General features: G+C 33.7%; 1 protein-coding gene across 1 annotated transcript in view; it reads right to left on the bottom strand.

The window, feature by feature from the left end:
• Positions 1–14,234, bottom strand: part of LOC123654747 (afadin) — an 82,140-nt gene that overhangs the window by 47,945 nt on the left and 19,961 nt on the right. The window contains 7 exon segments of the mRNA XM_045590631.1: positions 2,986–3,067; positions 4,284–4,441; positions 5,870–5,995; positions 7,066–7,202; positions 7,907–8,108; positions 8,850–8,958; positions 13,171–13,301. Of these exon segments, the coding sequence (XP_045446587.1) occupies positions 2,986–3,067; positions 4,284–4,441; positions 5,870–5,995; positions 7,066–7,202; positions 7,907–8,108; positions 8,850–8,958; positions 13,171–13,278 (922 nt within the window). The 5' untranslated portion in view covers positions 13,279–13,301.

Genomic DNA, 14,234 nt, shown 5'->3' with positions numbered 1-14,234 from the left:
CATCCGCGGTGGACATAAGGTTAATTAATCACTTAGAGTAATAATTACCATATTAATCATAACACTCTATAACAACGAACAAAGTAGATAAAGACATTACTAATCGTAACTATTCATAAAAACTAAGCATATTTATGTTTGTTTCTCTTATTTAAGGTATATAAGGTATTCAACTGTGTCTCGCAGTTTTATACGCATAATTTGTTATTCCGCATTTTAATAGACGTGAAGTTGTTACGTGAAAGTAACAAATATCCCTCCAAACTTTCACATCTATCTGTGTATATGAGTATAAATAATAATGAATCACCGAAATGTATATTAAATTCGCGTATAACTTCTTTATTACACCACATGGGATACTACTTTTCTTTTTTAACCAACTTCAAAAAAGGAGGAGGTTACTCAATTCGTCAAACTATATATATTTTTTATTTTTGTGGGGATAACTTCGTCGTTTATGACCCGATTTTGATGATTCTTTTTTTTTGTTGGAAAGGAGATATCCCTAGTTTGGTACCGTGATAAGGAAACTAGGATCTGATGATGCATAACTTTTTACTGGGTGTACCGATTTTGATGATTTTTAATTTAATCGAAAGTCGATGTTTATCATGTGGTCACATTTAAATTTCATCGAGATCTGCTTACAACTTTAGGAGTAATCTTTGATAATGCGTATTTACTTGACTATTTTTTCGTCTACCTACGTTGTATTACTTGACGATGTAATTGAATTCGGTTTTTTCGTTTGCGAGCAAACACAATTATTGTGTTCATGATTGTCAATACAAAAATTGTATAAAAGAAAATAAAAAAAATATAATCACGCAAAAAAGTAGCAGTACGAAATTCGCCGTTCCAAATTTTTTAAATTAAGTTTTAATTAGAAACAAAATAAAATGTCTCAAGAGAAACAAAAAATTAACATAATTATAAAAGTGTTCGCAAATGTTAACACAGCCTCGGATTATATACTTTGATTAAACATTAATCATGATTAGAGAACCGAGCTACGAAAGTGTCGAGTTATTTACGCTAGCCGTGTAGGAAAAGCCTACTCGAAATACATCATGTAATAAAAACATGTCGCTGCTTGCCGCAAGTTAAGAATACGCTATTACATGCAAAAATACATGTAACTGAACACTTCTAGATGTGCTAGAACACTTGTTATTTCATTTGAGTACAGTTTCCGACCGCCGAAAGAGTCTGCTCTCAATATTCATATGACTGCTGCTTTGGCAAACTTTTTAAAATTATTTTATGATTATCTTGATATTTATAAACGAAAATATATGTATACATAAAAAATTATGTTTGTCCTTTATAGAATCGTAAACTATGCATTTGATCATGTCATGACCTTCAGCAAAGTGTTGTGCATGTGTCCACAAATGTTTCTGAGGTGGTACGACCAATAAAAAAGCTTAGCAACGCGCGCAGTATACAGCTGGTTTTAAATAAACCATAGTTACGTAGTCCTAAGTACGTGAACTAATAACGGATATACGTACGAGTGTAATAGGAAAAATAATTATGGTAGGTATCCACTTAATATACCACTCAATTTTTGATGAAATTATTGGGCTATAAGAGTGGTGCTCGTACTTGTAATCACAAACTTGCCTTTTATATATTACAACATTATTACTATTATTTATTAAAAATCGTAAAAAAATGAGAATTTTGCGTCAGACTCAAATACAAATAAAAATAAAAATCACAAGTCAATTATTGTATAAATCGCCATAACAGCGATGGTAATAACTATTACAAAGAGCCCTATGAACGAACGAACGAACGAACGGCGGTAGCCTTCGGTACAATAAAGCTGGAAGTTATTGTAAAAACATTATCACTGGTACAAAACAGAAAGTATTAGTTTAAATTAAAAACAAATCCAGTCCATTTGATATGCATTACTTTTGTTTGTATGATGGGTTATTTATTTGCATGCAAACCACTTTTACGATTGCATAAGGTCCCGGGCGTGTGGTTTAAATTATACCAGTGAGTTCAATGGTTGTTCAAATATTAAAAAAAATTATAGTTTAATTAAAAAAGTCATAAAAGTGTTTTACGATAGTTCAATTTTAACCTAATTTGCTTGGTGTTACGATCCATATTTAAGGTAACTAGAACTCTCAAATACAATTTATAAAATCAATCAAAAACATACTTTATTCAAATAAGCTTCAAAAGTTCTTTTGAATGGCTTTTTGACAGAATAATTAACTTTTAAATGAAGTTATAAGTAAGATCAATATGAAGTCATTACTAGATTCCGAATGAAAATACTGATGCTTTGATAAACCGACAAGAAATTCAAGTTATTCTTTTTAAAATATACAACACATCAAATGTGTAATTTATAAATTAACATTTCCAATTAATAAACTCTAAAAGAACTCAAAATTACTTAAACCACACATCTTTGTCATTTTTACAACATTGTACTACATGTGTCGCATTAAGGTATAATAACAAAAGAAGTTACAAAGAGTAAAATAATGGTCAGTAGTGCATAAAGTGCAACAGGAAATTCTACGGTAAAAGACAAGAATGACACATAAGTGTATTTGAAAAACTATTATTGTAAGCGTTGTTAGTTTTTTTTATAACCTATTACTAACTATTAAAACGTAAACCTGTATACCAAACCGACCAATGAACCTGATTTTAAATAATATCAATACGATGAAAGAGCCACAGATAATTTCCCACGCTCGCTTCAAAAATTCTAACAATAACCCACTCAATCCTATAGTATATGTTTACGCAAAAATGACTAAAGTTACGTTATAATTTTTGAGCACCATATATAAACATGAAAAAATTTATTGCGAAAGTATCTCAATAAAATCTACGTAGAGTTTCGATTTAACTGAAATAAATGTAATGATAAAATATTTAAGATTATATGGTTGCAATGAAATAGTATAAAAACAAAATATATCTATAATAAAATGGAGCATTACTCACTGCGGTGGGGATGTGTCATCACGATGGCGAGCGGGCACTCGTCGTCTTCTAGAATGTATTCTGAATTATCAGCTGTGTCCACCTGCATTATAAATTAGATCTTTTATTATTAAGAACAATCAAACTAATATTCAATGTTATAATAAATATTAATAATAATGTCTTATTTTTTTACTAAAATACTAATCTTATTATCATTTCTAATAAACAAAATACAAAAAATATCTCACATCTGTAACACGTCCCCAGTAAGAAAAATGTGACATGACAAAAGAAATTTAAGACACGAAATCACCTTGTCAAATATTTAGTAAAAGAAGATTTAATTAATCAAGATAAATCAACTACAATTATTAAAATTAATTAGCTATCGATTTAAACAAATATCTTGAAAAACAAGTATGAGTGAAAAAAGGTGGCAATGGCAAATAAGAAATTATGACATAATATATAAGATAATTATTATTTATAAGACACTTCGGACGATCTACTAGTAAATATAAAAGTATATATTAAAGAAGGAATTATTTAAAATTTGCAGGCAATTTGAATGATGAGAATTTAAATTGGACCTTGTTGCTAATTAATAATTACTTGATACTCTCTGAACATTATAAACGTTGATACAATAATTCAATATAGGTAGTTATTTAGCAAAGCACGGAAAGCAGGAACAAATGTGAGCCGTTGTTTCGGTCAGTGTAAAAAGATCTTTTGGTCCACTGCCAGTAGTTTATCTATTTTTTTAATAACACAATTATTTTTCAGTAATACGAATAAATTGAGCTGCAATACTTCTTCGTCCTTGACATATAACGATTAAGGGATAAGATTGCGAAGGTGTGCCTCTTCCTCCATAGATTATATACACTCTGAGCTACTGTGTCAGAATATATTCTAGTAAAACGTGTTTTAATTTAAATAGCAAAATACATAAAAGCCTCTCTGGTGTAATGGTGCGAGTAGTCGCCTAAATCACCGACGGTTTGCGGGTTCCATAGATATTTGTATTTGTATAAATATTTCTTGAATGTCCTTCCTTGTGGGTCACCCCAGCGTGCTTCAGAGAGCACGTTAAGCCGTCGGTCCCGGTTGTTATCATAAATACCTGATAGCGATCGTTACTCATAGCAGTGATCATATCCGCCAACCCACAGTTAAGCGGCGTGGTAGATAAAGCTCCAATCCTTCTCCTACACGGAGAACCCAGCAGTGGGATATTACAGAGTGATGCATGCACGCAGTAAAGTACATAAGCATCCGTTTGGGTGGTAACGAAGTGTATGGCCACAGCGTACCTGCACGAGGCAGTAGTGCAGCGGCTCGTGGCGCGCCAGGCCGTACTTGTCCAGCATCTCGCGCAGCACGCCGGCCGCCGTGTCGCCCACCGACAGCAGCAGCGTCTTGTACGGCACGTCGGGGCACAGCGACGAGCCGTAGATCTTCAGCGTGCCGCCTGGGGGCCAACCGAGCTCAGTGACGTTGGGTAAGGAATAATCTATACATATAATAAAATGGTAGGAAAGTTAAAACTGTACATTGAATATTTTTTTTTAAAGAATACTTGGGGTGTGATCTAAAATCGATACCAAAGCAAAAAATATAGTTTTTAGAATTTTTGTCTGTTTGTCTGTATGTATGTCCGGGATAAACTCAAAAAGTACCGCATGGATTTAGTTCACATTTGGCACGAATATTATTAAGAAGTAGGGTCAACATATAGGCTACATAATATCACGCTATCACCTACGGGGGACGAGCAGTGAACCTTTATTTCCTCAACGCATTCGTAACAACGTGTAATCTAACGACGCATATTTGAATGTTGTTGTTATTATGTTAATAACCATGCTATATAAGCTAGCTTCACACTATAAAAATCACGCAATATAAGTAACTAAGTTGATAAACATAGTTAAATGAATATAAGTAGACAAGACAATATTAAAGCAGCACCATCTATGAGATTTTTCTGTAGATATGAAATGTAAAGAAGAAACGGGTAAATGAATGTTATTTTAAAAGGTATAATCGTAGGTATTTTTGGTGGTGTATAGCGTTCACGCAGACGACGTCGCGGGCAGCAGCTAGTTCTAAATAAAAGTACTCTTGTGACTGGCCAGTTGGCGGAGTTGACACTTGTGCCTGCTTTTCGATCCTGTGTTGTCGATAAGGTAAGTAGGTTTGTGATTTTTTTTTGTTTTGATTGAAGGTCTGCAGTTACATTCTATGCTCTTACTAAGGTTTCAATGTAGAAAATAGCTCATAGCAAAATAGTGATTGAAATATCTACAAATTTTCTTAGCAGTATTAACTAACCATCGAAAAAATCATTATTCCATATTCTTGCAAAAATACGACGTTAATTAACAGCGCTGATGTTTATTTTGTACAGTAACAGGCAAGTAAAAGAAACCAAGACAACCACAAAAACTGACCAAGAAAACTTTTTTATTTTGACAGCTTCACTTCCTTCCTACACCTCTCTATCTTAACCTAGCAACGCATTTGTTGCCAACCCAATCCCCAATCCCCGCAGGAGCTCTGATCACCTTACTCACCAACAGGAACACAATACTACTTGAAAGCAGTATTATTTAGCTGTGATCTTCTGTAAGGTCGAGGTACTACCCCAGTCGGGCTACTCCATATTTTGAGCAGGAAATTCCTGCTGTGCCCTACCTTAGTTAAAATATGTATAACCTATACTTCTATACTTAACATTATAAAGCTAAAGAGTAGTGTTGCAAGCACTAATCTCATCTCTCTGTTTTAGTGTTGGTTCATTTACCGAAGAATATAAGGCTATATAAATAAAATTAACGCAGATGATACAGCGGGGCACAGCTAGTAAACGTGTATAATGAAACGGCTGCACACGCACCGGTGTCGGGCCCGCCATCTTTAGAGCGGAACTGCTGCAGCTTGCGTTCGAGCTTCTGCTGACGGCGACGTCGCATCACCGCCTCGGGGTTGCTGATGCTGCGAGTGAACGACGTCTCGGGAAGCTCTGTTAGAGAGACATAGACTAAGTTAAAATTTTGAGAGATAATTTTAGATTTATAATTTTATTTTTATTACAATATTTTGAAATAAGTAAAATAAAAAGAATAAATTACGCTTTATAAAGTAACCATCACAAAATGCCTTATCGAAAAAATCATCATTACAGCCTATACAGTCCACTACTGGACATAGGCCTCCACAAGTTTACGCCAAAAATAACGTGAACTCATGTGTTTTGCCCATAGTCACCACGCTGGGCAGGCGGGTTGGTGACCGCAGTACTGGCTTTGTCGCACCGAAGACGCTGCTGCCCGTCTTCGGCCTGTGTATTTCAAAGCCAGCAGTTCGATGGTTATCCCGCCATCGGTCGGCTTCTTAAGTTCCAAGGTGGTTGTGGAACATTGTTATCCCTTAGTCGCCTCTTACGACACCCACGGGAAGAGAGGGGGTGGCTAAATTCTTTAGTGCCGTAGCCACACAGCACGAAAAAATCGTTATTACATATTGATTTACATATCTATTATCTGTAATACTGTCGATATTTAGATCCAGCTTCATTCATGGCGAAAGTTATCAAAAGGTCTCCATAATATATTACTGTTGTTGTCTATGCGTATTTTATCTATTTTATTTATTCTTAATGTACACCGAAATACAGACAAATATAAAGAAAAATTTAATACATGATGTACAAAGGCGATCCACCTACATGGTTAACTTAGGATTTGTGATTAACAGTTCGTATAAAAAGGTTTTTAACTGCATGATACATCATGCATTTAAAAACGTTTTTATAGGAAATACAGTACAATGTGTACAATCTTTTCATCTCAAAAGGTTTCAATTAAAATTATGTTTCAATATCTAATATATAAAATTCTCGTGTCGCGGTGTTTGTAGTTAAACTCCTCCAAAACGGTTTGACCGATTCTCATGAAATTTTGTGTGCATATTGGGTAGGTCTGAGAATCGAACAACATCTATTTTTCATACCCCTAAGTTACAAGGAAGGGGGGGGATTAAGGGGGTTATTAACATATATGGCAAAACAATGTTTTCTGGGTCAGCTAGTACCTGTATATAATTTTTCAGCAACGGGTCGATTTTCATCATTAGTATCGGACTTAAGCCGAGAGAGTTTTTCTTTTTTCTTCAACTCTTTCTTTTCTCGTTTCGATAATTTTCGTTTAAAGTTTTGGTCAGCTTTTTCGCTTACTGTGGACAACGAACCCTGAAAAAGAAATGTTGAATTAGTATATGTGATCATGAAAGTGTATAGTTGTGCTATTACTAAAGTACAAACACTAGTTAATATTACATGGTCACAATTTAATTAATAATAATAATACTCGTATTCATAGAAGGAAACGTGCTTACGTGCAGGCTACGTTAAACACAAAAATGAGACCAACAGATACACAAAAGAAAGTGTTGAAAGCCCTTACTTTCGCTATATCAAATTAATTAATTATAAGACATTTGTGATCGCCATTGTATTTTTTGTTTGTCATTTTTGTTGTCTTAACTCTGTTATTATAAACTAACAGAAAATTACTTTTCGTTTTTTTTTTTACATGTAACTAGATCAGCAAATAAGAGTATGGCTCACCTGATGGTAAGCGATTACCCATAACCTTTAGACGCCTACAACAACAGAAGCATCGCAAACGCGTTGTCGACCCTGTCCCCAATTCCCCCCAGGAGCTCTGGTGGTCACCTTACTCACCAACAGGAACACAACACTACTTGAAAGCAGTATTATTTAGCTGTGATCTTCTGTAAGGTCCGTGGTACTACCCCAGTCGGGCTGCTCCATATTTTGAGTAGGAAATTTTCTGCTGTTCCCTGCCTCAGTTAAAGATTCAGTCGGGCAGTCGGCCCACAAAGAGGCCTATGCCCAGCAATGGGATGTCACACGACACTCGCCTCGTTGTTGGTAAGGCACTTGAGCAGGAAGCGGCCCTCGCGGTCGTCCGCGTGCCAGTTGAGCTGCACCAGCAGCGGCTTCTCGTGCGGCTCGAGCCGGCGCTCGTCGTCCGGCCCGTGCGTCTCCCACAGCGAGTACGAGCCCAGCGAGAGCATGCGCATGTCGGGACGGAACTTCTCGATCAGCGTCTCTGGAGACAAGTTACTTTTAGTTTAAAAAACGACATGATACCACATGTTTACAAATATGTAAAACAAAATCTTATTTCTTCACTTAAACTTGTAATAAACATAAAGTGTCCCTATTAGGTACTTATTTTATACGTTATATGTACAATTTTATTAGTTAACACCAACATCACAATTTTTTTAAGTACACTTTATTGTACACCAAAAACAGAAATAATACATAGCAAAGAAAGAAAAAGAAGGTTGCTATCGTTTCTTGATCAACGTCTAAAATAATGTTACTGCATGTTAAATCCCTAATATTTTATTAATTCAGATCTTAATGTAATTTTTAAAAATATAGCAACAGTTTAAAAATTTATAACATTTGAGATAAAAATGAAAATTATAAATCTCATGCATATTAACCATGCTAAAACCTAAAAAAAAAACAGTTAAAGACAATAATTGTATCATACTACAAAAGTCATTTTCGTATGGAGTGGTGACAAAAATGTTGCCATTACTGATCTATTGCATACCAATTCGCTACCACTCCAAATCATCCTTTGGACGAATCAGTGAAAGCTATGAGTCGTGAGATCAATCCCCCCATTTTCATATTATTATTATTATTGTTTATAAAGTATAACCAGTGTTTGAAATGTTTAAATATTCTATAATGATATCATGAATTATAAAATGTCCATATCTAACACTTGTATGAGAATAGTTTAACAATTCCAGAATCTCAAGTTCATTACCTATAACATCGCTGACGGTAGCGTCGGATGCAACGCGGATGCATTTAGTTGCTATCTTCTGACCCGAATCTTGAAAGTAGAAACGCATTACACCATGGAATTCCAAGTTCTGAAACACAATCGATACAATATTTACTGTGATGACAATGACATTAAATGACGGTTAAATGTGGAGCATGGTCGCATTATAATTACCAATTAATGAAAAGATACATAATATGAGTGTATGAGTATAATATGTAGAAAAACATTCATCATATAGGTAAACGTAACCTATATTCGGTTAAAACATTAGTTAAATTTTTTCAGTATAAAATTCTAACTTAATTTAATTTTTGTTTATGCCTACGTACGTACTACGTACGAAGAGTAGGATGAAATCCACAACCAAACCAAGCCAAAAATACAAATATAAAATAGGTATCTCGAGCAGGGATCAAACCCGTAGTCGTATTGTGTAAAAATTATTCTTAAATATAATTTTAAATTAATTAATTAACAGTTATAACCTATTTACTTACAATCACTACTCTTATATCCTTTAAACATTTCGATCAAAACGTAATCGTGTATGAAAATGACATCTAAAATAAGCCCTAATTTCAAACAATATACCTATTATATAAATATTACTTGCACAATACGGCGAGCGTCAAGTTGGTTGTCGTTCACCTAGACTATAAAATAATTTTTAACAAAAAAAAAAAACGACTTCAAACAGGAAACTAAAAAGTGAAAAATAAATTTACTTAGTACAAAGTAATTCGTATTTTGATTTAGTTAATCAGAAATGATTAAATAATTATTTTATAATTTTGAAGTCGGTGCCAAGTAAAACAATAACTACTCTAGTATCTACTCGTAAGTTGTATTCAGTTTTCTTTCATAATTTGTTTCATTGACTATTACTTTGAATACTGTTATTATTCTGTTATTGTTTTGACATATCTAATAATATTTTCTGTACTTGTTTGTTGTGTGTGTGTGTTGTTTGTATTTGTTATTGTAGTCAGGTTGTTGTAGTATTTAGTATGCTTCGGTCGAACGCCACCTGGTGAATTGTGTGGAAAAGTTTGACAATTAGTCTTGAATCACTCGTAGATTGTTTTTAATGTTACTCATATTATGACTATGACTATCAAAATCATGACGTATTAAAAAATATTTAAAAGATTAGTGTAGATTACTTTGTAACTGTTTTAACCAACCTGTGAAGACCAAATATACGAGTTTAAAGTATCATAAATATTACCCGTATCTGCAGTTTAGAACACTAACTATAGAGCAGCATCAGCATACTGATTCCAACGTTGTTTAAACTAGTAAAATCCAAATTAAACTCTTTTCGATAATACTAAACAAGACCAATTATTAATTATGTTAGTGAAATTTACTATCTGAGTTATAAAAGTGAACCTAAAACAAAAAACCTTTTATATATATATATATAATGACTAAAAAATATTATTAAAATGAGTCCCTTTAGGCAAGGTTCCGAAGATACTGGCAGCGTTCCCCCTTTGAATAGCTAGACTCTTTGTCCGAGGTAGCTGCCAGATCTTCGGTCTCCTGTGACGTCGAATAACCTTTTTGCTAGTTCCTTAAAAAGTCTTATAGAGCTAGGACCCCACGGACCAAGAGTCTCGACACCGAATGGGACAAAATCATATTCGGAGCCGAGACCCCTGTATTTGTATGCTTTAGTTCTTTCAGCCGCTTCACAAGCCGCACCAGCTCTGTTGTTGGTTCCATGTAGATGGGAAGGGGCTAGCGTGTCTGAACACGTAACATCCCATACCAGCACCTGGCCCATCTTCCATGGAATAAAAACTCATACCGTCCGGTCTCTTGCTATCGTCTCTTGCAATACCAGTCGGCTCAAGTAGACTTGGCACGTTGACGGTGGCAAGGGACCGGCGTATGATATCGTTAAGTGCGGCATGTCTCGAGAAGCGGTCTGCACTTTTTTGGCATATAATATGACATATATATATATATATATAATTATGACAGAACATTAATTTACCAAATATATATTATTTAATTCAATAACTCGTGCATTTTCAAACATCCTGGATTTCACTTATCCTACAGGCTTTTATTAGATAAGAGACTACATATCGGTAGACCTGTAAATGTCTAGTAAATTTGAAATAGATCGTAAAATGACTTTTTTTAAGAAACAGACACACAAACAGACAGTAACAGAGTCACAAAGTAAACAATGCAAGTAATAGAACCTCGTAACAAGTTACAGCAAGCGGAAGAGTTAATATCTCGATCCCGTTCTTGGTACGATAAGGCGTGCTTACTAAATGTTATCTTCACAAATTGTCGTTTTTATTCTTGAGTCACGGTTAGAAATGTCATGAGATGGCAATAAACTGTGTCGAAATGTATTTGTCTTATTGCATTTTGTTTATTTCATACGTCTGTTTATTTTATGTATTATTATTTTTGATGTTGGTTGTTTTTTTTAAATAAATACAATACATAGCTATAGTATAACTTCACTTTGTCGATCAGATTTTTTATTGGTAAACTGTGAATCAAAAGGGTGTAGTTTGCTATTTGTGGTGAAACACCTGTAAAATTTTATCTTACCTTCTGCAACTTATATGAGAGATAAACTTTATCAGTAAGCGAGAGGAAAGGGTATTTATTTATGTATTTATTCTTAATGTACACCAAAATACATACACATATAAAGAAAGATACAATACAAGATGTACAAAGGCGATCTTATCGCTAAATAGCGATTTCTTCCAGATAACCTTTGGGTACCGGACACGATACAGTAGCAGCGGCTAGAAGTGTGCACAAATTAAGGAGGAAAAATCAATAATAAATAGATAAAAACTACGATATGATAGACTTACATAATACAAATATTTTAGTGTATGCTATATAATATACATATACACACACATAAACATACATACACACATACATCTATCTGAGAGACTTTTGAAAAATAGGTATTTGAATAAAATGTTCCTGTCCCGCTGTATGCCACCGCCGCGCCCCGCGCCAAGAAAGGGACAACTGCAGCTCAGATCGTTTTAGGTAGATAATTACTGACCAAAACAGCATTTCGTTGTCGAATATTTACTCCCCATATCATGCCATTTTTTTAAGTAACTAAAAAAAACCTCCAGCTATGCCCCTATGTTCTCGTTTTTTAACCGACTTCGAAAAAAGGAGGAGGTTCTCAATTCGACTGTATTTTTTTTTTAATGTATGTTACATCAGAACTATTGACTGGGTGGAGCGATTTCGACAAATTTTCTTTTAATCGAAAGGTGGTGTGTGCCAATTGGTCCTATTTAAATTTATTTGAGATCTAACAACTACTTTTTGAGCTATATCTAATAATGCGTTTTTACTTGACGCTTTTTTCGTCGACCTACGTTGTATTATACCACATAACTTTCTACTGGATGTACCGATTTTGATAATTCTTTTTTTTGTTGGAAAGGACATATCCCAAGTTTAGTACCATGATAAGGAAACCAGGATCTGATGATGGGATCCCAGAGAAATTAATGGAAATTCTTGAAAATCCGCAATAACTTTTTACTGGGTATACCGATTTTGATAATTCTTTTTTTGTTGAAAAGAAGATATCTCTAGTTTAGTACCATGATAAGGAAACCAGGATCTGATGATGGGATCCTAGAGAAATCGAAGGAACTTCTTGAAAATCCGCAATAACTTTTTACTGGGTGTAACGATTTTAATAATTTTTAATTTAATCGAAAGCTGATGTTTGTCATGTGGTCACATATAAATTTTATTGAGATCTGATAACTACTTTTTGAGTAATCTTTGATAACGCGCAGTTACTTGACTATTTTTTCGTCGATCTACGTTGTACTACTCGTCGATGTAATTGAAGTCGGTTTTTTTTCGTTTGCGAGCAAACACAATTATTTAGATATGCGTATTTTTTAATGAGTGTCTGATAATGTATAAAAAAATTCGACAATATTTCTAGTTTTGAAGACTCCTACTCAATATGATAATAATAATATAATAAAAAATAAATAAGACATACCTATGGCGGTTAAAGGTTTTATGTTACAAAAATATTTGATCTAGTGTCATTATCCAGGGAGGAAACAGTCGACTACATTTGTAGAAAGAAAGAGCCGGTATCCTTTCGTATTAATGTTTGTTATATATTGAAACATACTTAAATAATGATCAAAGGTCTTTTATACTTAGTCGTAATTAACGTTAAAACTTAGCTGTGAACTTGTAAAGTATCATATGTACAGAGCGTGTGGATTCTGTGGAGCTATGGAACGGTATCGCTTACCTCGTTGGGTTCGCTGAGTTCGAACAGGTCGAGGCGGTTGGCGTTCCACTGCTGGATCATGTTGCGGAGCGCCTCCCGATCCAACATCCGCTTGTCCGCCGCGTCCATCCTGTCACCGCATCAAGCACTGCCTGCAAATATACACGTTGTTATTATGATCATTTGTTTAATAAAAATAGTTTGAAGTTGTTTTTCATCTACTAATTTCAGATAAGATAACAGACAATAGATGTCAAAATTACTGTAACATATTACAGATAACGTCAAAAATAACTAGAATCTGGGGTAATGAAAATAATTTACATTAAAATTATAAAAAAAATCTATATGTAAATCTATATATATTTAAAATATAAAAAATACACAATAAACAGGTAATACGTTAAAATACTTAAAATTAAAATTAACTTCGCCGCACCTGCGTGTAAACAGATACCCAGAGATAATGGAGTAAATAATTTAGATAAAAAAGATAACAGCATGTACGAGTACACTTACTTGTACGATATGGTTCATTCATCTATATTTAGACTAATTATTTCAACATTCTAAATCTTCTTACTGTAGTATTATTATGAAATGTATAATTGATTGATTTGTGTTATTTTTGTATTGTTTTTATTGAATAGTGTTGTAATAATTGTTTGTTTCCCAAATAAAATAAAATAAAAATAAAATAAAAATAAAATAAAAATAAAATAAAAATAAAATAAAATAAAATAAAAATAAATTATAATACAAACTACTTAGACCTGAATATGTTAATCGTGTTGGAAACTAATTGTTTATGTTCATCCGAAGGCCAATCGTTTTCTCTTTACTATTTTTTGATTGGTGTGAGTTTTAAAGTTTAAATAAAGTTTAAATAAAAGTTATGTTAATGGCATGCAATTATTTGGTAAAAATACGCACGCCACACAAATATGTGTATAGGTTAAAAAAATTCAAAAACAACATGTATTTTCATTTTCCGACTTCCAAAACAGAGGTAGTTTTTTTTTCGATTGCATGCAAACACAATTACCTATATCAGAATGAAATACATTTCTGGGTACGAAACCAAA

The sequence above is a fragment of the Melitaea cinxia genome, chromosome 6 (assembly GCF_905220565.1).
Source record: "Melitaea cinxia chromosome 6, ilMelCinx1.1, whole genome shotgun sequence".
Classification (NCBI taxonomy): domain Eukaryota; kingdom Metazoa; phylum Arthropoda; class Insecta; order Lepidoptera; family Nymphalidae; genus Melitaea; species Melitaea cinxia.
The sequence above is the reverse complement of the archived record's forward strand: the minus strand, read 5'-3'. Positions and strand labels throughout refer to the sequence as shown.